Source organism: Oncorhynchus nerka, linkage group LG10 (assembly GCF_034236695.1).
Source record: "Oncorhynchus nerka isolate Pitt River linkage group LG10, Oner_Uvic_2.0, whole genome shotgun sequence".
Classification (NCBI taxonomy): domain Eukaryota; kingdom Metazoa; phylum Chordata; class Actinopteri; order Salmoniformes; family Salmonidae; genus Oncorhynchus; species Oncorhynchus nerka.
The window spans coordinates 54,497,127-54,523,257 of NC_088405.1; the positions used below are offsets into that span (position 1 = coordinate 54,497,127).

The window sequence follows — 26,131 nt, forward strand, 5'->3', positions numbered from 1 at the left end:
TCTTGTTATGTCAGTCACTGACAGTCACTCGATTAGCCCATGTCAGTTAACATTTTATAGATAGCTGGCTAGACTAACTTACCTAGCAATGTAAACCTTGTAGTATTCATGACCCCATTACTAACCGGGCACACAAGGCATGTGCCCAGGGACCCTGATCTCTAGAGAGTGCCGGTTGATTGTGTTATTCACTCCCACTCAGATATCATATTAACATGGCATAAGGTATGGAAAAATGTGTACAATTGCAGGAAATTCGTTTTAAAACTGCAAAAATCTCTCTGGCCCATGGAAAAATTGGTAGAATTCCAGAAAAATTGCTTTAAACTCAACATTTTCTGTACGGCCCATGGCAAGTATGTAGAATTGCAGGACATTAAAGATGCAGTCCGTGATCTTAAGCACTTACAAATTCATAAAATATTGCCAACACAATTGTGCACAATTTTAGGGACCTGTTTGGCTCTGGAGCACTACTTTCAGAACTAATGGCTGAAATTATACAAAACCTCTAGCATCAATCACTAACTTTAAAGCTGCACATTTTTCTCTCCACAGTCAAGAGGGGTGCCACTCAAATGTTTTGCCCACGAGGTGAAGGGGCCCCCCAACCAAATCTCTCTTAGGGACTGGTCCCCAAAAAGCTAGGAACGGCCCTGGGGACCGCTAGTAACCGCTAGTCAGTGTGCACACTGCTGTGCTTGTACATGTGGACAGTGTCGGAAGCGCATATGTGTTTGAATTGGCAGCCACAAAGTAGCCATATAATCCAACAAAGTTTAAACCCTGTCTGGAGTACAGCTCTTTCGGGGATTGTTCTCTGAGAGTTTTCGCTTTTCTAATCATCGGCCGTTTGGTAAAGTGATATGCACATGGTGGGCCCTGCGCCATCCCTTAACCCAAAGGCCAGCAGACAGCGATATTCAGTCGTTTCCATTTTACCGTCCAAACGCATTGTATGCAGCTGGCAATAGACTCGTTAAACCCGTGGACCGGTTCATACCTAAAACATTATCCATCCAGGCTGCATAGGCATCCATTTAATCCTTACCTAGATTTAATGGTTAGAAGGCAGAAAAAAAACGGGGGAAATATGCCTACTTTTTTTTACGAAACACCATTTTAAACCACCATGCTAAAGTAGATAATGCCTAGTAATTCTAGTCCCAGATGTTGTGGGTATCGCCTTCAGTCAATCAGGTTGCAGCAGGCTGCATTGCAGGGCACAACACCAGTTAGTAGAATGAGCTGTTATTGGTGGAGGGAAATTGTGTTTCATACAGAAAGTACACTTTTTCAGTTTTTTTCTGCTTTTTTCCGGCTTCTCGCTGTTAAATTTAGTTAGTTAGAGGAAATCGAGGCCTTTGCAGCCTGAATGGAGAGTTGTTTATGTACGAACCGGTCCACAGGGGTTAGGAGTGTATTGCTTGCTGCATACAATGTGTTTGGACGGTAAAATGAAACCATCAATACCAGATCGATATCGCCATCTGCCCGCCTTTGGGCTAGCTATATCTCAAAATTGTAAGACGCGAAATCCAGTGCCGGAGTTTCCAGTATGAGGACGAGAACGAAATGGGGTGTAGCGCATCTCTCGGATTCTACCATATCTGCACATAGTCGCTGTAGCAGCCTATGGAACAGGCGATGTGAAGTGGTTACGTTTTGTGATGCAGGCACCTACGCTTCGCCAAGCAGTGTGACTTTTTCGGCTTTTTACGCAACCTTGAATAGCCGACCCCTGCTCTGGGCAGATGAGAGATATTTTTGGTGATAGTCAGGGCTGTCATAACGGATATCGGGAAACTGGGAGGTAAGCGGGTCTTTGGATATATTCTACCTTCTTGAATGTTGCGCACAGCGCCTATGATAAACCGACATGTATCCAGTAGAAATGATATAAAAGATAGCCTAAGTTATCATAGAAGAAGGTGAATAGGAGGGGTACTACGGAAAGACTGTCGGGCGAAGGTTATGTCATCTTGCCTGGAAACCAGACGTTGAATTGCATAGATTCTATGTCGGGCAAAAATGAGCGTTTGAATCAGATAAGTTTCCTCTACATGCCATAATGTTGAATACAATTATATTTCAATATATTTTACCGGTTGTCAATGCGGTTTGCCCTTTTTGGCGGTAGGAATGTGATACAATATATCAACAGGTAAGTATAACTAGGCCACATCAACTTTTCAAAGCACTGGTAGTACATTCCGATTTGTATCACCACAATATGAAAAATACATGCACGCATAATTTCCTTGCTCGTGTACATGTTTACTTGGTTCTGCCTCAGGTGATATAAATCTAAATGCACTAAGAGTGCTTTTAAAATTGTATGTAATTATACTTTCCTGTGGATATATTATCTCATATTCCTACCGCCAAGAGGACCAATTGCATGGACAACCGGTAAAGTACCGTTTTAAAATGTAATTTTATGCAACGTTGGTTTGTTGAGGTCATGAGAGCAAACTTTCCTGACTCAAACGTACATTTAAATTTCTAAGTGGCCTACATTCTAAGAAACTAAGTGGCCTACTTTCAGGCTTACTGACAATGTTGAATCTGACCAAATGGGACTCGTATCTTATTATGAGGATTCCACATTTCTGTTCGCCCATTAGTCATCCCTTGTGGGAGTGTGTTTTGTCATACTGCAGCATATCTCTATTCTAGCTAGATTAGTGGACATTTCTAACAATGTAGGAAATCATTTATGTGTTGGGCGGATGAAACATTGAGAATCTCGATCCTGTTCCCTTTGCTCTCTCTTCCTGGGACAGAGGTGGATATTTGGTATTGTGCTACGATCCTCAAATCAATTAGTTGTATATGTTTATGCAAATTCTGTTTCTCTATTGTTTACCAAACCTCACACTTTCACACAACTTTCGAGGGCTAGAGGAGTATTCCCTAATTTCTCCTTAATAGGTGAGGATTTTTAAAATCATTTTCGGCAGGGTTTTGTTTGTATCATGAGAAAGGAATCTAAAAATGTTACGATCCAAAAATCCTTCAGCTCCACTTTCCTTGAAAGGCTCGTGAAAGCAGATGTTTTTCACTAACGCCTCCATCACACCGACAGTGGTTTTGGTACACCAGAAGTACATTTGTTTCCAATTGAACCCTGCGTTTGCCTTGCAGCATTGCGTTGCAGTGCGTTCTGTGTGGTGCATACATCGAACGTCTGCATCAAATTGTATGTGTAGATTGCTTGACAGAAAAGGTAGCAGAAAGTGAATGTGGACCTTTTGTTGCACACATCCAGATGATGCTTTCTGTGTGATCAAGACATAACACCTGACTTCTTTCAAGCCACAATTCTCCCGCCCTGCAGCAGTAAAATTATTTGAAACGCAGAATGAAGTTATCCCTTCAGCTGTTGAGGCCTGTTGTCTTTCACTGGCCTCCTGTGACAGAACAGTTTGAATGGTGACACTGTGAGCATTGTTCCAAAAAGCGCTTGGTTGCAGTTAACAGTATGTGCTGGGTGAACAATGTCCTTCTTAGACCTCTGACAGTGCTCTTTGTGTGAACTCGCAATGGCAGCCTGGGCCAAAAACGTTGTGACAGTATGTTCCATGCATTATCTAACAAATGAACAAGCCTTTCAAGGGCTTCACCAAGTGCTGTGCAATCTCATCTGTGGCAGTTAAAAACAACTGTCTGATAAAGCCTGGTAATTTTATGGATTAAGCTCACACCTTGTGTGTTGAGGAAACCAGTTGAGACTCAAGAAGCTACACTTTTGGACAATATGAAAGGGGCTTGTCAAAACAGACCCTTAAAATTCCTGTGTTTTATTTTTCCTGTTTATTTTTGAACCTGTTTGAAAGTAAAAGTGACAATTCCATTTCTCAACTGGAACTGAACTTGAGGAAAATATAATGCATGATAAAATGGCAGAAAACAAAGATTTGTGTGTCAACATATTGTATAACATGTGTCAAACTCATTCCGCGGAGCATCGAGAGTCTGTGTGCTTTCGCTCCTGCCTTGTACTTGATTGAATAAAGGTCACTAATTAGTAAGGAACTCCCCTCACCTGGTTGTCTAGGTCTTAATTGAAAAGAGAAACAGGCAGTCACTAGGCCCTCTGTAGAATGAGTTTGACACCCATGTTGTACAATGACCCAGCTTCTGACACACACTTTTAACAATGACCCCCCCCCACACACACACACACAAAAATAACCTCTGGCTGCTTTTTTTGGAGACAACCAAGACATGTCACAAGATTGTCTCCACAACCTTGGCTCCTATCAACTTGATAAGTGGCGTCTCGCACCACTTAGATGGCCATTGTGTGTGAAGTAATGGCTCCGGGAAGCTGTCCCTGTGTCCGTTGCTGTATCTGTGATTGGGGTTTATAATGGCCAGCCTGCCCTCCAGACGGTTGCAGTTCAGCAGAACCGGAGCAAAATGACCTTATTAATATCATGTGACCAGTATCTTTAAACTCAGGGGTCTACCAAGATCTTGGCCCCTTTGTTATGTAGGCAAAGCATTCTTTAAAATATGTTTAACATTCCAGTTTGGGGAAAGACAGGCCTTGGAAACGGCTTACAATGTGCAAGAGCGCTCTCTCTGTGAATGTGCTGTGTGTTTGAGTGAATAGGCCTATACGAAAGGGGAAGAGCGAATGTGTTTTTGAGCATGTTAAATGTACATCAAGTTTAAATGCAGTATGTGTAAGTCATTATAACCTGCTGTGACCAGGGTTAAATACTATTGACCTCCGATAATGGTGATCTGTTAACTCTGACAAATGGATTTTATGGAGGCATTTCATTAGTCTGGTATATATGTATAGCTGTTCCATACGAATACAACAGAGGATCTAAGGCAAGGCTAGAATCTCATTACATTGTTTTGTCCAAACCTTTTAAGTGATTAGATAGTATCCTACTACATTATTGCATTCTAATCGTCCTGATGCTTCTTTTCCCCTTCTCATTTGAATTAAATAGATTGATCGTGTGCTTTAGACCGTTGTATAGTATTCACGTACACAGTCTGGGTCCACAATGGTGCCCCTGAGAGTGGCTTCCTCACTATGGCCAAATGGAGCAGAGCGCAGCTAGGAGATGAGGCCCTGCTCTCTCTTTCTCTCGGTCAGTCATTATCTCCACAGACCAGTCATTCAGTTGGCACTGCTACCCCCTTTTTCTTTCTCTCTCCCCTCCTCTCGCCTTCCTTTCCTCTTCTCTCTGTCTCTCTGTCTCTCTCTCTCTCTCTCTCTCTGTGTGAGTTAACAATGTGTGTCTGTGCTATTGTGAGAGGCATCTGTCACCACCCAGAATGCACTCTGTTCAGGCTCAGCAGAGCCCCAATCAAGTTAGTTGGACCAGCTCCTCTCGCTCTGCAACCCTGACGTCATGTGACATTATATTGTTCCCGCTGGTGCCTTTTTGTGGCTTCAATTCGGTATCACTCTACCATTGTATACTTTGTATGCACGTTGAGGTCAGCTATTGTGTTCCGTACGCTGGCAGAAGGGAGGCGTGGTTTTGTTTTTGTTGCAGAGTGATCTATGCACAGTCGCTGACAGCAAACGTTAAAGGAAATCCTCTGTGAGTGACTGACGCTCAGGCTCCTCCTGTGCACGCAGTGGTGCTACTGTATAGCTGTCTCATAACTAGAACCTAAGAAGCTTGAGTTAATGTCAGCGGCATGCAAGTCATGCCCTCTCTCTCTCATCCTCCTGCTCTGCTTGACCTTGGCCCTGTCTATCTCCTGTGCCCTCGGGGCCAAGGCCCTCACTGAGAAGCAGCACTTTAATCTGCCTCCATCAGACACCAGCCTGACACACACAGCTGCTTCACTAAAGCTCCCTAAATAGGTTTAAACCAGGTTAACCTCTCTCTCGTTCCTCTAGACATGCTACTAAAAATGTCCTCCCTTATTCACACCCTCACACATCTCCCCACCACTCCTCCGCAGTGGATCAGGATTCATTCATTCCAGGATTCGTCAAAACTAGAAAAGCCTTTATTCCCACGCTGCGTTGCCAACAACAATAGACAGAGTCATTATTTTCTGTCCTGCCCTCATATGATACGACGGAACTATGGGTTTATCTTATCTCAACTCATTCAACTCTGTGTGTTTGGTCAGCGTAAATAACGGTTTCTGAGATGCTAGTCAAATTAGGCTTAAGGGGTCCCTGGGTTTTTACATGGTCACAGTTGTTTCATGCTAGAGGTTTTCCCCTCCTGTATCAACGCCTGAGTGTTCATAATCCCTATAGATTATGTTTCAGAACATATGACATGAAGTTCTCTCATGGCGGAGGATTATTCCTGCATGTTTATAAAGCATGCATTTTATAACACGGGTTTTGTAATCGTTTTCTGTTCTAATGGCTTTCTTCTGCTTCTTTCTGCAGTTGATTAAAACTGTGGACATAATCCTTTTACCTCACCAAGAAACCTCCTCCGCAGCCAAAGTGTCAACCCTACATCCTGCTCACTGAAGCTCTGTTCCAAGAGAGTGATCTAGGCTTTGTTTGGTACTATTCATCATTTTAAAGCTGACTGCAGAGGTAGCAGTCCTCCCTGATCACCAGACCTGATTTGACCTGTTAATGGTTTAGCTCAGCCAGCCAGCTTGATTCCTTCTCCCTGTGTCTGATTCAGAGAGGAGCTCTGCCCGGCCTCCTCTCCCCACCACCTCCCCTCACGTTGTTGCAGGAGCTGAGCCTCTGCTGCCCAGGGAGGGCTCCCGACATGTCCACCAAGGCGCCCATCTATCTGAAGCGGCGAAGCAGGAAGGGGAAGAAGGAGAAGCTGCGGGACATCCTTTCCTCTGACATGATCAGTCCTCCGCTGGGGGACTTCCGCCACACCATCCATATCGGGAGCGGCGGGGGGGACGACGACCTGTTTGGGGACCTGTCCTTCCTGCAGGGGAAGTTCCACCTTCTCCCTGGGCAGCAGGGACACAACCTGTATCAGCGCTCCTCCATGTACGCAGAGCCCTTCCAGTTCAGCCGTACTGCCAGCGACAGTGGACACACACCCTCCTCAGAGAGCTCCCCCCTGCTGAAGAACGCCCTCTCGCTGCCCGTCATCGAAGGGGTGCAGGCCATCACCCTACCAGTCACCTCTGCACCCTCCTCGGCCCGCCCCCATCCGCCTCAGAACGCGCCCCCTCCACCCAAGCCTCCCCGACTGCACCTGGATGACGAGATCCTGACGCCCCATCACCCAGGCCTGGACTCGTCTTCTCCCTCAGCACAGGCTCCCAGCAAGATGTCCCAGTTCTGCCCGCCCTCCCCCAGGTTGTCATCAGGCGAAGATGTGTGTATCCAGGACCCTTATCTGGATGATGGGGACCAGGAGCGCCCCTACCTGTCCCATGCAGGCTCCCTGCTCTCCCTGCACCTGGACCTGGACCTGGGCCCCTCCATCCTGGACGACGTGCTGCAGATTATGGATAGCCAGCGCCTCAGTGGCCTCAATGGAACCTGTCTGCAGGGAGGGCGGCAGGAGCTCTACACCTGACCATGAGAAGCCCTCGGCTCTCTGTCCTCTTACTGACCCCCTTAGCGTATAAGAGGAGGTTCTGACCTCAACCAAGCCTTGCTGGATTACAAGGCTGGATTTGTAAAGTAGTACGCTCATATGAAGTGATTTTTTTCCCCTGGAACTTAACTTCAGTTGCTGTTAGTGTTTTAATTGGTATTGAATATCTTTCTACACTTTTCCATGCAAATTACTTAATATAGTAAGTATGAAATGAAGTGACCATGAGCCAAAAGCTGACACTGTTAAATCTCCTCTACCCTTCCCCCAAAGAGGATATGAAGAAACCGGTGAAAGAATATACTGCTGGTCAGGAACTGAGGTCAGTATGTATCTGACTGGGATCATATTTGTCAGTAGGAGTGAAAGGGTATTGTAAAACCTGAAGGTCACAGTTAGATTTTTTTTTTTACTGCACCTGAGCTGTGGACTACTGTCCGTGCTCCTGAGATCACAGTTTGGTGTCTGTGTCACACAGATTTATCCAGCTTACAAAGCTGTTCTGGAACTGACATTCTATTCATGGTTGGATACACATTATCAAAGACACGCTTATGGAAAGATGAACTGTACAACAGGGAAGGTGTCTGCCGAGTGGCGCAGCAGTCTGAGGCACTGCATCTCAGTGCAAGAGGCATCACTACAGACCCTGGTTCGATTCCAGGCTGTATCACAACCGGCCGTGATTGGGAGTCCCATAGGGCGGCGCACAATTGGCCCAGCGTCGTCCGGGTTTGGACGGGGTAGGCCGTCATTGTAAATAAGAATTTGTTCGTAACGGACTTGCCTAGTTAAATAAAGGTTTACATATATTAGTTTTAAATGTCTGCAAGGACAAAGATCCAGAGTGGTAGAGGAGGTCACATCCCTGAGTCAGATGTGTCATTTTCCAGCTTTTGTTATTTTTAATGCAAGAATGTGAATGCTGTAACTTTGCATCAGGAGAGACGATGAGTTTTGGAGAGCTCAGTTCTATATCTTTTAACTTTTCAGCAGATCTACAGAGAGCTGCTTAAACTGGCCCTCATGCTCTGGTAATTGAGATGTTGAGCACGTTTGGAGATTATCTCACCGCTGTAGCCCTCCAAGTCCTTGTGTTGCTCAAACTATCTCTGTACCAACACAGCGAAGTTCTGAATCAGACTTTTACCAATGTTATTTGGAATTCTTGTTATAAGATACAGGGAGAGGGTTTTAATTTGAGCCAGTTTGCTACAGCAGGAAAATAATACTGCAGCAACAGGAAATGTGAATTATTATGTGGATCATCATTAATGGACATTCTTGTAGGGGTTGATACATTTTAAATCTGAAATTTGTGGAAATTACAAACTAATACAGTACAGGATAGAGTTGCCAGATCACCGTTTGCTTCATGGGGTATACAGTAACAATCAAAAGTTTGGACACACCTACTCATTCAAGGGTTTTTCTTTATTTTGACTATTTTATACATGGTAGAATAATAGTGAAGACATCAAAACTATGAAATAGCACATGTAATCATGTAGTAACCCAAAAATATATTTGAGATTCTTCAAAGTAGCCACCCTTTGCCTTGTTGACTGCTTTGCACACTCTTGGCATTCTTCTCAACCAGCTTCATGAGGTAGTCACCTGGAATGCATTTCAATTAACAGGTGTGCCTTGTTAAGTTCATTTGTGGAATTTCTTTCCTTAATGTGTTTGAGCCAATCAGTTGTGTTGTGACACGGTAGGGGTGGTATACAGAAGACAGCTCTATTTGGTAAAAGACCCAGCCTATATTATGGCAAGAACAGCTCAAATAATCAAAGAGAAACGACAGTCCATCATTACTTTAAGACAGGAAGGTCAGTCAATCTGGAAGATTAAAATAATTTAGAAAGTCTCTTCAAGTCCCGTTGCAAAAACCATCAAGCGCCATGGTGAAACTGGCTCTCATGAGGACCGCCACAGATTACAGGCCAAATCAAATTCAGGTAACAGACATATCTCAACATCAACTGTTCAGAGGAGACCGCAAGAATCAGGCCATCATGTTCGAAATGCGGCAAAGAAACCACTACTGAAGGACACCAATAATAAGAAGAGACTTGCTTGGGTCAAGAAACACGAGCAATGGACATTAGACTGGTGGAACTGGTCCTTTGCTATGTCCTTTGGTCTGATGAGTCTAAATGTGAGACTTTTGGTTCCAACCGTCGCATCTTTGTGAGACGCAGAGTAGGTGAACGGATGATCTCCGCATGTGTGGTTCCCACTGTGAAGCATGGAGGAGGAGGTGTGATGGTGCTTTGCTGGTGACACTATCTGTGATTTATTTAGGCACACTTAACCGGCATGGCTACCACAGCATTCTGCAGCAATACGCCATCCCATCTGGTTTGCACTTAGTGAGGCTTTCATTTGTTTTTCAACAGGACAATGACCCAACACACTTCCAGGCTGTGTAAGGACTATTTGACAAAGGAGAGTGATGGAGTGCTGCATCAGATGACCTGGCTTCCATAATCACCCGACCTCAACCCAATTAAGATGGTTTGGGATGAGTTGGACCACAGAGTGAAGAAAAAGCAGCCAACAAGTGCTCCGTAAATGTGGGAACTCCTTCAAGACTGTTGGGAAAGCACTCCAGATGAAGCTGGTTGAGAGTATGTCAAGTGTGTGAAAAGCTGTCATCAAGGCAAAGGGTGGCTATTTGAAGAATCTCATATAAAATATATTTAGATTTGTTTTAACACTTTGTTTTGCCTACTACATATGTGTTATTTCATAGTTTTGAATTCTTCACTATTATTCTACATTGTAGAAAATAGTAAAAAAAAAAAAAAAGGAAAACCCTTGAATGAGTAGGTGTGTCAACTTTTGATTGGTACTGTATATATTTTTTTCAATGTAGCAATCAACTAGAAAATGATAATGGGTTATTGATTCTTCACAAACCCAACAATAAATGCATGATTACTTGCACCCAGAGGTGCAAGGATTCACTTTAACATTGTAGAAAATATTCTGGATGATAGATAATATAATATAGAACATACATTGGTTCTTTGATAACGGTGGACCAATGATGGTTAGGTTTATCTTGAGGATGGACCAATGGCACAAAACGTTGGATTCCCCGTTAACACATTATACCAAGATATACCATATTGTAGGAAAACAGACTACATTTGAGCCTAACGCTTAACAATATCATTATAGTCTCAGATTACATTTCTTGATACTTTGACAAACTCACTAAAGCACTATAAACCTTTTCCTGCACAATAAAATGTTAACATTTACAACTAAACCTGTTGGCAAGCATTGTAACAGCATAGTTCCAGCATTGTTCCATGAATTACAGCTTTTAAACTGCTCTAATTTCTATATTTACTTTTGGATCTCAACTCATCAGGCCATATCTATCAACATATAATGTTCTCATTCCATAAAATCCACCCTGTGCATGGTTTATGTGATTTCTAAATCAGCTGGAAAAGACTCCATAGCTGACATTTTGGGAAGAGGACTGTATTAGTAGACATATGCTTCAACTCAGAGAGAGAGAGAGAGGGAGAGAGGATGTGATAAGATGTACTGCAGCACAGTCTGTCCGTAGCCCGAGCCTGGTCCAGATACTGGAGCTGTCCTGCTGACTGTGGCCAGGCCAGGATGGTGTTACGTAAGACTGTGTTTACTCTGGAGCTCTGCTGGCAGACATGCAGCCAACTCCTCAGTACAGTACACCAGCCTCCTCTGCATCGTGAAAGACTGTTGATGGACTAATGTTGACACTAATAATCTTCGCTGGCTTTTACAATCTAGTTGAAGTCGTCGTGTACAGTATGACTATGTGAATATACTTTGGTCTTCCTTTTTTTTTTAAGCTGTGAAATATGCTATGCCTCCTACGATAATTGAACTCAAGTTATTTTGGCATGTTTCACATTGTATCTATCTACTTGTCCTGACCTCCAAGTAGCTGTTGGTTGTTTTAGAAAGGGATTGCAGCATACAGAACCAAACACATATCGGAATCACCAGATATGAGGCTACACGCAGGGAACTATAGGCACCAAACTTATCAAAGTTTTGTAGATGTCTCTTACATCATAACCTTTGCTGATCTTCCATTTTTGCACAATAATTATGTGTTTGATGATGACTTATCATGCTGCTATCAATTGGCGTATTTTACGTACTGGGACAAATTATTTACTGGCGTCACAAAATTGATTACATGCTGTAATTGAATAAATGCAATATTATGATTAGAAGAAAAACGATGTCCATGTTTTGTCTTTTCTGTTGTGTTTGCCATGGCCCATCCAGTTTAATAGCTCTGGGAACACCACTGAGACGGGCCACGCAGGGGGAGGCTCTCCGAGGAGACGGGGGGGAAACCGCCGGTGCAGACGAGGAGAGGGAGAGACCAAAGAGATTTATTTGTAACCTTTTCTCTCATGGTGTATTTCTTATCAAAGCAAATAGTTGCAGCAAACCAGTTAAAAACAACACTGTTTCAACTGTGTTTTCAAAAAGCTTGTTGTAAATTTGTTTTATCTTGATATTTCTTTCTGCCCCTTTGAGCTTGAGTCTTCAAGGAACTTCAGAAATGGAAAGATATTGAGCTCCCGAGTGGCGCAGCGGTCTAAGGCACTGCATGTCAGTGCTTGAGACATCACTACAGACAGCCTGGTTAGATTCCAGGCCGTGATTGGGAGTTCCATAGGGCGGTGCACAGTTGGCCCAGCGTTGTCCAGGTTTGGCCGGTGTAGGCCGTCATTGTAAATAAGTTAAATAGAGGTTACATTTTAAAAAGAATACAAAATAATATTCTAGTGCAGGGGTCACATGTTATTTGACCTTCGTTATACTGTAATAGTTTTGCAAATTAAAACCATGAGAGGAGTTGGGTTTGATGCTTTTGTGCCATTCTGGGAATGCCTGGATGTCCTATATGCACTGATCCAGATCCTCTACACAAGCGCTTTTGTTTCTCTACAGAGAAAGCGGAAAAAACAGCGATTGGTGCACCAGCAAAGACATGCCTGGAGATTTCCAAGGTGACCTCCAGAATATACTTGTGTTGATTCTTGAACCGCACAATCTTTTCCTCTCTAAGTTAATAATACTCAAAACCTCACGCTTCAGTATAAGTGGAATGTGTCCCCACTGGCCTGGATAAATGATGTAACTGCAAAACAAAAACACCAGTGGCATTCGAAGGAGACCGCTGGTAAGTTTCGCAATCAAACAAGTGTTGTTTTTCACCGTGTCCCTCATTGGCTAGGAACAACAGCTGTGTGTCTAGGTCTAGAAGCATGGTATACACAGATGTGTTGAGGGGATAAGGATGATGGAAAGGCCTGCCGAGTGCCCATGCCAGCCTCTTTCTCCCTGGCCTGAGTTTGGACCTCCGCTGGGGTGGTATAGCGGGATGAGGTTGTCATGAATAGAGGAAAGATGAAAGATGCTATTGTGGGGCACTGACAGGTCTGAAATTGGGTAGCATTCAGTGAGTTTGACGGTTTACATGCCAAAAGAGCTACCTGAAATCTTTGGCCAGAATGATCCTTTCCTTCCACTTGGTTACAACTCCATCTGCTGGACATTTTAGTATATCACTAGAAGTAGTACATTAATCAGTTATAATAGTAACACTGAAGTCTAAATTACATTACACAAGACATGATTTAATCACGTTGCCTGAAATTGCGTAGTGCCTAAACCCCATAGCTGGCTATTGGACCCCCCGCGCAGGCGCAAACTATCCACGTCAAAGCAAACCAAGATGGCGGCTGTTGTTGAGAATGTTGTCAAACTGTAAGTACTGTTCTTTTCCACCTAGTTAAAGTACGCGAATGTGTTTTACGTTTAAATATAATACAGGTCGGTGGTAGCAGAAACAAGTATATGTTATGGTAAATTGCCGAACATGTTCGTTAAAGGAACCGAGTAACTCACTTATCAAACTGAGTAGTTGAGTTTTGCGGACTATAGGAAATGGCTAGCCTGTGGTGTAATACACCGATTATCTTGCAAAACGTTGTCTGTAGCAACAGAAACCGTTTACTTCAAATGGAAAATGCAAACGAGAGTTTATATTGGAATAATCTAGTTAGGTCCCTCCCCGTTTTGTTCTTAAACGGCAAACGTTATCCGTAATGAATTTAACCCCAGCTAGCTAGCCATTCTGTATCAGCACAGAGTCAACACTCAGCAGGTCAGCTAGCTAACGTTTTGTCAATAGTTGTGGTTAATGAACACATTAAAAGGAACCAAATTTCATTATGTAACCAAACATCGGGTACAAGTTAGCAAATATACATAAAGAATTGCAGTCATTGTGGTAGCGATCTAATGTTGCTAGCTAAAACGATTGTAAACTAGATAGCTAGCAAGTCACTGTCCCGGTTTACTTTCACGGTGGGTGTTTTCAAACTCCCCTTGGAATTAGTCGGATTACGGATAGGGAGTTGCGGATAACCCGTTGGCAATTTGGTTGTTACGTTTAGCTTCTTAGAGTGCATAGAGGCTGTTGTAGTATGTAAGGTTGGGCCTACTAGTTAGAATTTAGTCCAGGTCTTGTACCATATGTTCTGAATTTATCATCTGACACTCTGCAGATGTTGTCCTGGCATACTTTTATGTGGAATGCATGTTTTGTTGCGCTTTCCAACAGGAAATGCATGTGTCACCACAATACATTAGTCACTATAAAAGTCATGTTTTTGGGGCAGTGTTAAAAATAACTTTTGCCGAAGGAGTTTGGTGATATGAATCAGATGTGGTTTTCATCAAGACAATAAAACCAATTTCAGAAAATTCCCATGAAACAAATGTAGTTTGTTAAAGCTTAAAGCTTTCATATCACTTTGCATAAAATAGATTTAAAATGATAGTACCATGAAGCTTTCAGGACACCCCACAGAGCATTTAGTTTAAAAAAAAAAATGGGTTTCACTCATGCTGATTTGTGTTGAAAATCTGAACCAGCAGAGGCTGTGCTTCCTCTACCAGGTAGACGCCGTTGCCAAGCCAACAAAAGAGCACCTGCTGACACATTCTCACCAGCTACTAAGTCCAGGGACACAATTACATAGTTTGCTTGCCTGCTGCTCCGAGGTGCCAGCATAAAAGGGACAAAAATGGTTTTAGCTGAGGCTGTGATAAAGGCTTTGAAGTTTTAATTATTTTAAGCCTATTTTACAGCATAGTAGAGAGGTTGCCTAGAATTCAGACCGCATGATTTGGCTTAAAGAGGTGGTAGGACCACATACCACACCTACCTCTATGGCAGAGAAGCGCACCAGGTACTGTCAGTTGTTGAACTGATGCATGAATGTATACTTCTTATCACAGTACACACAGGCAGTCTATTTGCTAGTGCTAACTTGTCCCTGGCTGCTGCTCTCTGTGTGTGGGTGCAGGCTCGGAGAGCAGTACTACAGAGATGCCATGGAGCAGTGCCATAACTACAACGCCCGGCTATGTGCCGAGAGGAGTGTCCGAATGCCCTTCCTGGACTCTCAGACTGGAGTGGCGCAGAGCAACTGTTACATTTGGATGGAGAAGAGACACAGGGGACCAGGTTAGAAATACTGTGTGCATACACACTAACTGAAGTCGCGTAGGAGTTTTCTTTCAGAACTACTGAGTTCACAGATTCGAGTAGTAGGCTATATCATTCACCACCTTCTCATGATCTGGAGATGAGCACAAGAGAGCACTGTAGTTCAAGCCCTCTGGACAACTTGGGTTGAGCTATGTATGCTGAAACATTAAACCAAGTCTTTTAGATATGTCACAGTTAATGCCTTTTTGATAGGTCTAGAACGTATTTAGTTGTAAGTACACTTCAAATGTATTATTTTCACATGCTTCGTAAACAACATTTGTATACTAATACCGTACCCAAAACCGTCCGCGCCATCGTGCGCAAATTTATTCCCCCCCCCCCACACCAAACGGGATCATGACACACAGTTTAAAATATCAAAACAAACTGAACCAATAAAATTAATTTGGGGACAGGTCAAAAAGCATTGTTTATTTTTTTCTTTAAGAAATGGCATATTTCTGGACACTCTTCCATAAAGCCTAGCTCTGTGGAGTGTACGACTTAAAGTGGTACTATGGACAGATACTCCAATCTCCTCTGTGGAGCTTTGCAGCTCCTTCAGGGTTTATCTTTGGTCTCTTTGTTGCCTGTCTGATTAATGCTCTCATTGCCTGGTCCGTGAGTTTTGGTGGATGGACCTCTTTTGGCAGGTTTTTTGCGGTGCCATATTCTTTCATTTTTTAAATAAATAATGGTGCTCTGTAGGATTTTAAAAGTTTCTGATTTTTTTTATAACCCAACCCTGATCTGTACTTCTCCACAACTTTGTCCCTGGCCTGTTTGGAGAGCTCCTTGGTCTTCATGATGCCGCTTGCTTGGTGTTGCAGATTCTGTGGCCTTTCAGAACAAGTGTGTGTGTGTGTGTATATATATTTATATGAGAGATCATGTGACACTTACATTGCACACAGGTGTACTTTATTTAACTAATTATGTGACTTCTGAAGGTAATTGGTTTGCACCAGATCTAATTTAGGGGCTTCATAGCAAAGGGAGTGAATACATATGCACACACCGTTTCTAATATAATTTTTTGAAACAAGTAATTTATTTTGCTTCACCAATTTGGACTATTTTGTGTATGTCCACTACATGAAATCCAAATAAAAAATCTATTTAAATTACAGGTTGTCATGCAACAAAATAGGAAAAACGCCACGGGGGATGAAAACATTTGCAAGGCACTATATTTTGGCGCCTGGCAACGCAGACTCTTGTTGGTGTGCGCGAGCAGTGTGGGTGCAATAATTCAATAACATGTATGTTTCAATTTATTTTGCGACGTGAGCGGTGTGGTCAGCATGTAAGAGTGAAATGCTTACTTACGGCCCTTCCCAACAATGCAGAAAGAAAAATATAGAAAAGTAGTAAATACACAATGAGTAACGATAACATGGCTATATACAGTGCATTCGGAAAGTATTCATCATACCCCTGGACTTTTTCCACATTTTATTACGTTACAGCCTTATTCTAAAATGGATTAAATCGTTTTCCACCTCATCAATCTACACGCAATACCCCATAAAAAACAGGTTTTTAGATATGTTTGCAAATGTATTAAAAATGAAAACAGAAATCACATTTATATAAGTATTTAGATCCTTTACTCAGTACTTTGTTGAAGTGATTACAGCCTCGAGTCTTCTTGGGTATGACGCTACAAGCTTGGCACACCTGTATTTGAGGAGTTTCTCCCATTCTTCTCTGCAGATCCTCTCAAGCTCTGTCATATGGTGTATTGTCTGTAGATTGACAACGATTTTTTTATTTAATACATTTTAGAACACGGCTGTAACGTAACAAAATGTGGGGGGAAAATCAAGGTTTCTGAATACTTTCTGAAGACACTGTATGTATGCGCTGTCACTGTGGGGACATAGTTGCATGTTAGTGAGCACCCTATCTGTCATGTCCCAGGCGTGGCCCCAGGACAGTTGTACACCTACCCATCCCGCAGGTGGAGGAAGAAACGACGATCCCACCCCCCAGAGGATCCCCGACTCGTCTTCCCTCCTCTAAAGTCAGGTACGTCCTTATCATGGCATACCGCTCTGCTTAATAATACTAAAGCTGTGTTGACACGTTTGTGTGCCCCTCTGTTCATCATTTTCCTGTTTGTTCTTCACTCATTTGTAAAGGTTGTTTGTGGTTCTCCCTGTCTGTAGAGCTGGACTTGGGGTTAAAGAAGGATTCCCTGTCCTCTGATGGCAGCAGTCTGGAGGCCCTGCTGAAGGGAGAACCCCTGGACAAACGGGTTCCTCCGGAGCTCCGAGGGCCTGAGGAGGAGTCCAGTCTGACAGACTACACTGGTGGGGCGGTCACCCCTGCAGCACGTGTCAGAAAGGTACCGTAGCCTGCTGTGGTTGGATGGATTGTGTGTGATACCTAGCTTGTTTACTACTCCTCCAGTGACACTAGCTACTAAAGCTACATGCTTTCCTCTGTTAACACAGAGAGTCCTGGAGCCAGATGACTTCCTGGATGACTTGGAGGATGAGGACTATGAGGAGGACACCCCAAAAAGAAGAGGGAAAGGAAAGGGAAAGGTGAGAGAAGCTATTCTAAACCAATAATTGTTAGTGATGTTAAGGGCATGTCATCTGAAATGGTGTCCAGTGTGGCAACATGACTGTAACTATGATATTGGGGATGGTGTGTTATGACAGCGTATTTGTCCGCAGGGTCGTGGAGTAAGCAGTGCCAAGAAGAAGCTGGACGCTGCGGCGGCTGCGCTGGAGGACAAGGACAAGCCCTACTCCTGTGACAGTGAGTCCCAAGGGGGTGCAGCAGAACCTGGGAGGGAAACAGTGGGAGTACAGATGGGCTTTTGCAGAGGTGGGCTACTCTCTAGGAACTCTGTTGCTGGGAAGCAGTCAAAGTCGGTTGTTTTTAGCTCCTGAAATTGTCATCTCTTTCAGCTGAAACTCAGACACTCGGGCGCATTGTTGATGCCTTTCTGATTCTCTCTGTCTGTGACCGTGCTTCTGAGTCTTTCTGTCTATGCTCTCTCTTCTCTCTTTCAGACACTTTCAAACAAAAGCATATTTCAAAACCTTCCGAAAGAGGTATATTTCTCTCGCATTCCTTTTTCCTCTGCCTCCAGTCCAGTCTGCTTAATGCCTGTTTGTTTTTCTCTCTCTATGTGTGTTGGCTCAATGTAGAACACTGAGATTAGTTGAACCCATAGACTAGGATAAATGTAGAACACTGAGATTAGTTGAACCCATAGACTAGGATAAATGTAGAACACTGAGATTAGTTGAACCCATAGACTAGGATAAATGTAGAACACTGAGATTAGTTGAACCCATAGACTAGGCTAAATGTAGAACACTGAGATTAGTTGAACCCATAGACTAGGCTAAATGTAGAACACTGAGATTAGTTGAACCCATAGACTAGGCTAAATGTAGAACACTGAGATTAGTTGAACCCATAGACTAGGATAAATGTAGAACACTGAGATTAGTTGAACCCATAGACTAGGATAAATGTCACTGCCTCCCCTCATCCACTAAATGGCTCTCATTTAAGGTACAATTCAATTGACTTGAAGTCAAAGTTAACTTGATATTCTTGAGAGTGTGGAGATGCCTTTTCTGTGCTTGGTTTCCACCACAGTTTAAGTAGCAGTGTAAATGTGTTATTTTATCCTAAATGACATTTAGGCTACTCCAGCAGTAGTTTGTCTTCAGGACTGTCTTGGCTCTGTATGGCACACTTATTATTACACACACTACAGCCAATCAACTGTTGGCTATATGCTTGTCATAATCTGGCTTTGTGTCTCTTAATTTAGTATGTCTCATTTGCATTTCTTAAAAAAAAATAGAGGGCCGCACACTCATTTGCATTTCTACGTTCTGTCCTGTCTCGTCCTCCTCACCCGTTTCTTTAGAGTGAAATAGTGCCTCTGCGTTTGTTTTGAACCACCAGTTTGGGGCTGTGTGGGTCCTGGTGTGAGAGCGCCTATGGGGGGGTGTTAAGAGCCTTGTCCATCCAGAAGTATACTAACCTGGGTTCTGCATGGCCTTTGACTGGCAGGCTGGGAAAGGGACAGGGAGCTGATCTAGTCAATAATCTTGCCCCTCTCGAAATCAGCTGAAGAAATGAGAGGGTGATTGAGTGAGTGGAGGGATTAAGAGAGCGTGGGAGGGAGGAAGTGTTTGGTCTGCTGGTACATCTTATGTTAGACCTGAGGCTGGGGCAAAACACTGACATCTTTGTTTCCACGACTCAGACAATCCCACCACAAATCCATCTATTTATAACCCTGGGTATTAGTCTAGTCTAGACTCCTCATGCCATTCCCAAAGCACCAGAGTTCTAGTCTGGCACAGGAAGAGTAATCTTCATTCAAGTTATTAGTACTAATCTAAACTGTTTGGTCCATTCGTTAAAACAGACTCCATCAGGCTAAATTCTAGAAGCTAGATTGAGATCTATGCTATGGTTTTGTCTGCTGAAAAGATTCATTCCCACGACCGGATCTCGCCTTCTCCGCTCCAGTTGAAATTGAATTGCACAATTGTCATTCAGGGCCACAGATGGTCTCTCGCCTCCAGCTATTGAGTGCAAATTGAAACGTCTGGAAACGTAATATCACTCTTCCAAGATGAGCCCGTGCAGACTGGAGGGTAGCAGAGTTATGGACGTGCTGAAACTGTTTGACTAAGTGGGAGGATAGGCAAAACAGCAGGCCATTCAGAGGACAGGAGTGCATGGATATGATTTTTCAGCATCAGCAAATGCCATGGCAAGGTCAGACCTGAGCGATTAGGAAACAATGTTGTACTCTGACCTCGTATGAAGGCTACTTAATAGTTTACGTATGTTTTTGTTTTCACACGTGTTGTGTTTGGGGGGTTTCTCTGGCAGTCTGTGGGAAGCGTTACAAGAATCGTCCGGGCCTGAGCTACCACTACACCCACTCGCACCTGGCTGAGGAGGAGGGAGAGGACAAGGAGGAGCCTGAGGTCCACACCCCCACTCCGCCCCAGCCTGAGGAGCCTAAGAGTAAGTGACCAGTCATTGGTGACCAGTGGGGTCATTGGTTGGCCGTGTCCGAAATCTGTCTTGCCTACTACTTACTAAAAATAAATATTGTGTATAATTGTGCTACATACTATTTAGAACGTACTGTTTAGTACAACATAATGCAGTAAGCAACAAATATCCACAACCTAGGCTTTCCAATCCTGAGAAAACATAATCTAATACGCAATTGTCTTGATTCCCGCCATTCATTCATTTGGGTACAGTGCGTCCCGTTATCTCATTATCAGCTGTAGTCAAACACACGCGGAAAGACGATCCTCTTCCTCAAGTGTGCAGCAAATTTTACTAGATGAAAATCCAAAATTAGTATTAATGACATCCTGGCATTTAAAGCATACAATATTTTCCGAAATTCACATAAAATGTTATAAAATGTTTTTTTTTTCCCGCATACTAAAAATGCCTTCTATATAGAACGCAAGTATAGGTATTCGGACACGGCCAATGACACTGGATCCTTGTTAATCAATAACCTTTGAATACGTTGTTTTATTCTGTCTCTCTCCCTCACAGCACCCAAGAAAGGTCCAGATGGTTTGGCGATACCCAATAACTACTGTGACTTCTGCCTGGGAGACTCTGCCCTCAACCAGAAGACGGGCCAGTCAGAGGCGCTGCAGTCCTGCTCAGACTGTGGACGTTCAGGTAACCGCTCCACCCCTGGCCTTTACACTGAGAGACCGGGATAACCTCGGCGATTTGAGACCATTTTGTATGGGCGTGTGTGAGTGGTAGACTTTACTTTAAGATCCGTGTTGAGTGTGTTCAGAGTCAGACGCATGATGACATAGTTACAAAGACCAGCAGTAATGACAGTGGCAGACAGGGTTTGTCCTGTGAGACCCATTCTCTGTGTCCAACCCAGGCCACCCGTCCTGCCTGCAGTTCACCCCCGTGATGATGGCTGCAGTGAAGACCTACCGCTGGCAGTGCATCGAGTGCAAGTGCTGCAACATCTGTGGCACCTCAGAGAACGATGTGAGTTGACCTGCAGGCGTCATGCTTATTATTGTGGGATAAATGAAGTGCACTGTATATTTAGAATGAAGTGGTGCACTGAAAAACTGCGTTGTATAATGAGCCTGTGGTCTTTTGTCCAGGACCAGCTTCTCTTCTGTGATGACTGTGATAGAGGCTATCATATGTACTGTCTCAGCCCCCCTATGGCTGAACCTCCAGAAGGTAAGAGCAGGATGTGAACAATATGTCCCACAATGTTGGTTTAAATGGGCTTTTTTTTTTTTTCACAGCCACTGCCCCATTTGCCTGTCTACTCTGTGTCAACAGCTTTTTTGGTAACGAGTGTTGTGGGTTTCCTCTCCGTAGGGAGACAGATTTATCTCAGTAAATTTGGCAGAGCCGAGTGTCCAAGTAGAGCTCTCAGGCAGCGTAGCCAGACAACGATAGCATGGCCAGGTGTTTTACTGATGAATCACCTCGTTCAGCACTAAGCTAGCGTGGAAATGCTTCATCAATGCAAAGTGTTAGATCACAGAATAGCCTCTACCTTGAGACCCACTGACTTCAACTGGGCTAATGACATGAGGTGGGTCCATGGAAGAAAGAGGATATTTATAGGACTAAAAGTCTGAGTCATTCACCTCTGTTTCCTTGTGTCCTCTAACAGGGAGCTGGAGCTGCCATCTGTGTCTGGACCTATTGAAAGACAAGGCGTCAATATATCAGACCCGTAATGTCCCTCCGTCGTGATGGACCCCCATCCTCACATACAACCCTCCCTCCACAGTGAGGTTATTTCTCTGTGGTCAGTGGAGCGGAGGGGGTGGGACAGATGACTTGTGAAAAGGGAAACGTACCCCCCCCCCCCGTCTGAAACACGCTTAGGTTTGGTTGTTCTATGACTGTTACACAGTTCCAAGCTCAAGTGACCCATGTAGGCTTTTGTTTTCAACTATTTGTCAATATATCAAACTCAATGTGTAATATCCTGAACTTGACAATACATCAAGTATGTTTCTTTAAAAGTGGCTTTAACCACAAACACAGCTTTTACCAGCCAAAGTACACACAATCTCACACACACACAGTGCATTCAGAAAGTATTCAGACCCCTTCACTTTTTCCACATTTTGTTAAGTTACAGCCTTATTCTAAAATTGATTTAAAAAAATACATTTTCCTCATCAATCTACACACAATACCCCATAATGTCTAAAAAACCTTTTGCATTGTCCTTTTTGCAAATTTTGTAAAAAACAACTGAAATAAATTATTTACATTAGTATTCAGACCCTTTGCTATGAGACTTGAAATTGAGCTCAGGTGCGTCCTGTTTCCATTTATCATCCTTGAGCTGTTTCTACAACTTGATTGGAGTCCACCTGTGGTAAATTCAATTGATTGGACATGATTTGGAAAGGCACAGACCTGACGATATAAGGTCCCACAGTTGATGGTGCATATCAGAGCAAAAACCAAGCCATGAGGTCGAAAGAATTGTCCATAGAGCTTCAAGACAGGATTGTGTCGAGGCACAGATCTGGGGAAGGGTACCAAAAAATGTCTGCAGCATTGAAGGTCCCCAAGAACACATTGGCCTTCATCATTCTTAAATGGAAGAAATTTGGAACCACCGAGACTCTTCTTAGAGCTGGCCGCTCAGCAATACTGAGAAATTATGGGAGAAGGGTCTAGGTCGGGGAGGTGACCAGGAACCCGATGGTCACTCTGACAGAGTGTCTCTGTGGCGATGGGAGAACCTTCTGCAGCATTCCATCAACAAGGCATTTATGGTAGGGTGGCCAGACGGAAGTCACTCCTCAGTAAAAAGGCACATGACGGCCTGCTTGGAGTTTGCCAAAAGGCCCTTAAAAGGACTCGGACCATGAGAAACAAGATTTTCTGGTCTGATGAAACCACGATTGAACTCTTTGGCCTGAATGCCAAGCATCACGTCTGGAAGAAACCAGGCAACGCTCATCACCTGGCCAATACCATCCCAACGGTGAAGCATGGTGGTAGGAGCATCATGCTGTGGGGAAGTTTTTCAGCGGAAGGGACTCTGTTAGGGAAAGATGAACGGAGCAAAGATCCTTGATGAAAAACTGTTCCAGAGCACTCAGGACCTCAGATTGGGGTGAAGGTTCACCTTGCAACAGGACAAGTCTCTGAATGTCCTTTAATGGCTCAGCCAGAGCCTGGACTTTAACCCGATCTGATATATCTGGAAAGACCTGTAAATAGCTGTGTAGCGAAGCTCCCCGCTCCAACCTGACAGGGCTTGAGAGGATCTGCAGAGAAGAATAGGAGAAACTCCCCAAATACAGGTGTGCCAAGCTTGTAGCGTCATACCCAAGAAGCTCGAGAATGTAATCGCTGCCAACAAAGTACTAAGTAAAGGGTCTGAATACTTACGGAAATATGATATTTAAGTTTTTTATTTTAAATACATTTGCAAACATTTCTAACAAACTGTTTTCACTTTGTCATTATGGGGTATTTGGTTGTCGATTGGTTGGGGGGGATACATTTTAGAATAAGGCTGTAACGTAACAAAATGTGGAAAAAGTTAAATTGTCTGAAGAATCCGAAGGCACTGCACATGCACACGACTGCTCCGAATCCTACTTTTATTCTGCAAAATATCTGTTTTGCGTGGAGAGGAGAGAAATAGTTGAAATCAATTAGCATGCCAATGCTAATGTTGTTTAAGGTTTTGTATATTTATATATTTGTATAGCATATTAAAGGTGTGAAATGATTTAAAAGCTGCAATAATAGGTTGGTTCTGTAGTCTTTGTGTAGTGCCCATCTTCAATATTAATGAATAATCTTCCATCTCCTGATGTGGAGGCAACACAGAGTTGGGAAAGCATAGAGAGGGCCTTACCATTACTTAGTACCCATCCATCTCTATACCTCAGAGAGAGGAACAGGACCTTGGCGTAACTCTTTTTAAGGAATTGATATTGAGTGTTTACTGCATTGAAGGAACGTGAGGCATTGAAGGAAAGTGAGTCAAGTGGTTGCTGGTTGGTTTAAGTGAATTTGTCGTGGCCAAAAGTTTTGAGAATGACACAAATATTAATTTCCAGAAAGTTTGCTGCTTCAGTGTCTTTAGATATTTTTTGTCAGATGTTACTATGGAATACTGAAGTATAATTACAAGCATTTCATATGTGTCAAAGGCTTTTATTGACAATTACATGAAGTTGATGCAAGCGCCAATATTTGCAGTGTTGACCCTTTTTTTCCCCCAAGACCTCTGCAATCCGCCCTGCATGCTGTCATTTAACTTCTGGGCCACATCCTGACTGATGGCAGCCCATTCTTGCATAATCAATGCTTGGAGTTTGTCAGAATTTGTGAGTTTTTGTTTGTCCATCCACCTCTTGAGGATTGACCACAAGTTCTCAATGGGATTAAGGTCCTGGCCATGGACCCAAAATATCAATATTTTGTTACCCGTGCCACTTAGTTATCACTTTTGCCTCATGGCAAGGTGCTCCATCATGCTGGAAAAGGCATTGTTCGTCACCAAACTGTTCCTGACAGAGGAAGAACAATGATTCCAAGCACCACCCTCCTTTTGAAGCTTCCAGTCTGTTATTCAAACTCAATCAGCATGACAGAGTGATCTCCAGCCTTGTCCTCGTCAACACTCACACCTGTGTTAACGAGTGAATCACTGACATGATGTCAGCTGGTCCTTTTGTGGCAGGGCTGAAATGCAATGGAAATGTTTTGGGGGGGATTCAGTTCATTTTCATAGCAAAGAGGGAGGGACTTTGCATTTAATTGCAATTCATCTGATCACTCTTCATAACATTCTGGAGTATATGCAAATTGCCATCATACAAACTGATGCAGCAGACATTGTGAAAATTAATATTTGTGTCATTTTCAAAACTTTTGGCCACGACTGTATACCTACAGCCAGCATTTTACCAACAATAGTTACATATTCCATTGGTAGGCAACACAGGTCCTAGAGAGCTACACTAGTCCTGAACCCGACCCCTTGTTATGTGTTGGGAAATGGCTACCGAGCACAGGACTTTGTTTCCCTTCCCATAACGGCTCAGAAGTCTCATCCCACCCTGCTCCACTGGGGCCTCACGTGACTGTCATGATCTACACTCCCCTTCAGTTATAGCCACAGGAGGGCAGTAATGAGCAATACAAGTGCTACTGGGACTGTCAGGGGGATAATGTTATTGGAATGATGGGGGAGCCATTGGAGGATCTAGTCAGACAGTGGTGTGTTAACACAAACTGCAGACTGGTGTGTGCACCTGCATTTGCTATACTGTAGCATTTTCCTTAGAGGAAAAATGTATTGACATTGTCATATATAGGTCTACATTTATATCATTTGTAAGATGGGCACAAAGGGATTCTAAGGTGAACCTTAAAGGCACATTTCTGAATCAATTGCATGTCTGAGTTGTTTGTCTCATGGAAAGGGAACACCTGTTTTTTTCCCTTGTATTTTCTCAATGCCCTTCTCCCCCAAAGCTGGGCACAATGCTCTCCACAGGTCTGGCACACAAATTACACTAATTACAATTAGCGAAGATGTTTTTACCTTAACTAGTGACAGTAAAAAACACAGGATACATTGACAGACATGGTAAGAAAGGCAAAACAGTCAAGCAAGTGCATGATAATGTGTGCTAATGGTATGCTCAGATTTGAATTGATCAAAGTGTAAAGGGAAGTTGTGTAATATAATTTAGCTATTCTATCATGTTATATCAATAGCCAACTAACAAATACTAAAGCGTTAAACAAGTATTTCTCATGACACTTTTTGGGGTGTTTGTTTAGAAGCGGTTTCCAGGAACATAACGGCTTTTGTTTTGCCGTCATATTCAGCAATGATATTGATTCAGTTGATGTAGAACAGTTTTGGGACTTTATTTGAGTTGTGAATGAATATTGCCTTTATGGTAGAAGGGTTTTCCCCCCCCCCCCCCCCAGGAAA

At 43.3% G+C, this 26,131-nt stretch overlaps 2 protein-coding genes across 3 annotated transcripts; both read left to right on the forward strand.

The window, feature by feature from the left end:
* Positions 1-1,303: 1,303 nt before the first annotated feature.
* On the forward strand, positions 1,304-11,776 carry LOC115135633 (cdc42 effector protein 2-like). The gene is made up of 2 exons (XM_029670533.2): positions 1,304-1,813; positions 6,392-11,776. Exon 2 carries the CDS (start codon positions 6,732-6,734, stop codon positions 7,506-7,508), a length of 777 nt encoding a protein of 258 aa, XP_029526393.1. The 5' UTR covers positions 1,304-1,813; positions 6,392-6,731; the 3' UTR covers positions 7,509-11,776.
* A 1,496-nt stretch (positions 11,777-13,272) lies between these two features.
* LOC115135625 (zinc finger protein ubi-d4-like) lies at positions 13,273-26,123 on the forward strand. Of its 2 annotated transcripts, XM_029670522.2 has the most exons (12): positions 13,273-13,325; positions 14,933-15,093; positions 17,044-17,151; positions 17,292-17,470; positions 17,580-17,672; positions 17,808-17,892; positions 18,150-18,191; positions 20,005-20,142; positions 20,698-20,829; positions 21,050-21,162; positions 21,285-21,366; positions 21,812-26,123. In XM_029670522.2, the coding sequence occupies exons 1-12, from the start codon at positions 13,294-13,296 to the stop codon at positions 21,892-21,894; spliced, it is 1,248 nt and encodes a 415-aa protein (XP_029526382.1). In that variant the 5' UTR covers positions 13,273-13,293; the 3' UTR covers positions 21,895-26,123. The 2 variants fall into 2 exon arrangements, with proteins under 2 accessions (XP_029526382.1, XP_029526384.1); XM_029670524.2 differs by lacking the exon at positions 18,150-18,191.
* Positions 26,124-26,131: the final 8 nt, after the last annotated feature.

What these genes read in the sequence shown, in the direction of transcription:
- LOC115135633 (XM_029670533.2), top strand. Translation starts at nt 6,732, where the DNA reads ATGTCCACCAAGGCGCCCATCTATCTGAAGCGGCGAAGCAGGAAGGGG.
- LOC115135625 (XM_029670522.2), top strand. Translation starts at nt 13,294, where the DNA reads ATGGCGGCTGTTGTTGAGAATGTTGTCAAACT. An exon ending in TTCAAAACCTTCCGAAAGAG is followed by an intron (nt 18,192 to 20,004) that starts GTATATTTCTCT and finishes TTTCTCTGGCAG; the next exon opens with TCTGTGGGAAGCGTTACAAG. An exon ending in GTGGCACCTCAGAGAACGAT is followed by an intron (nt 21,163 to 21,284) that starts GTGAGTTGACCT and finishes TCTTTTGTCCAG; the next exon opens with GACCAGCTTCTCTTCTGTGA.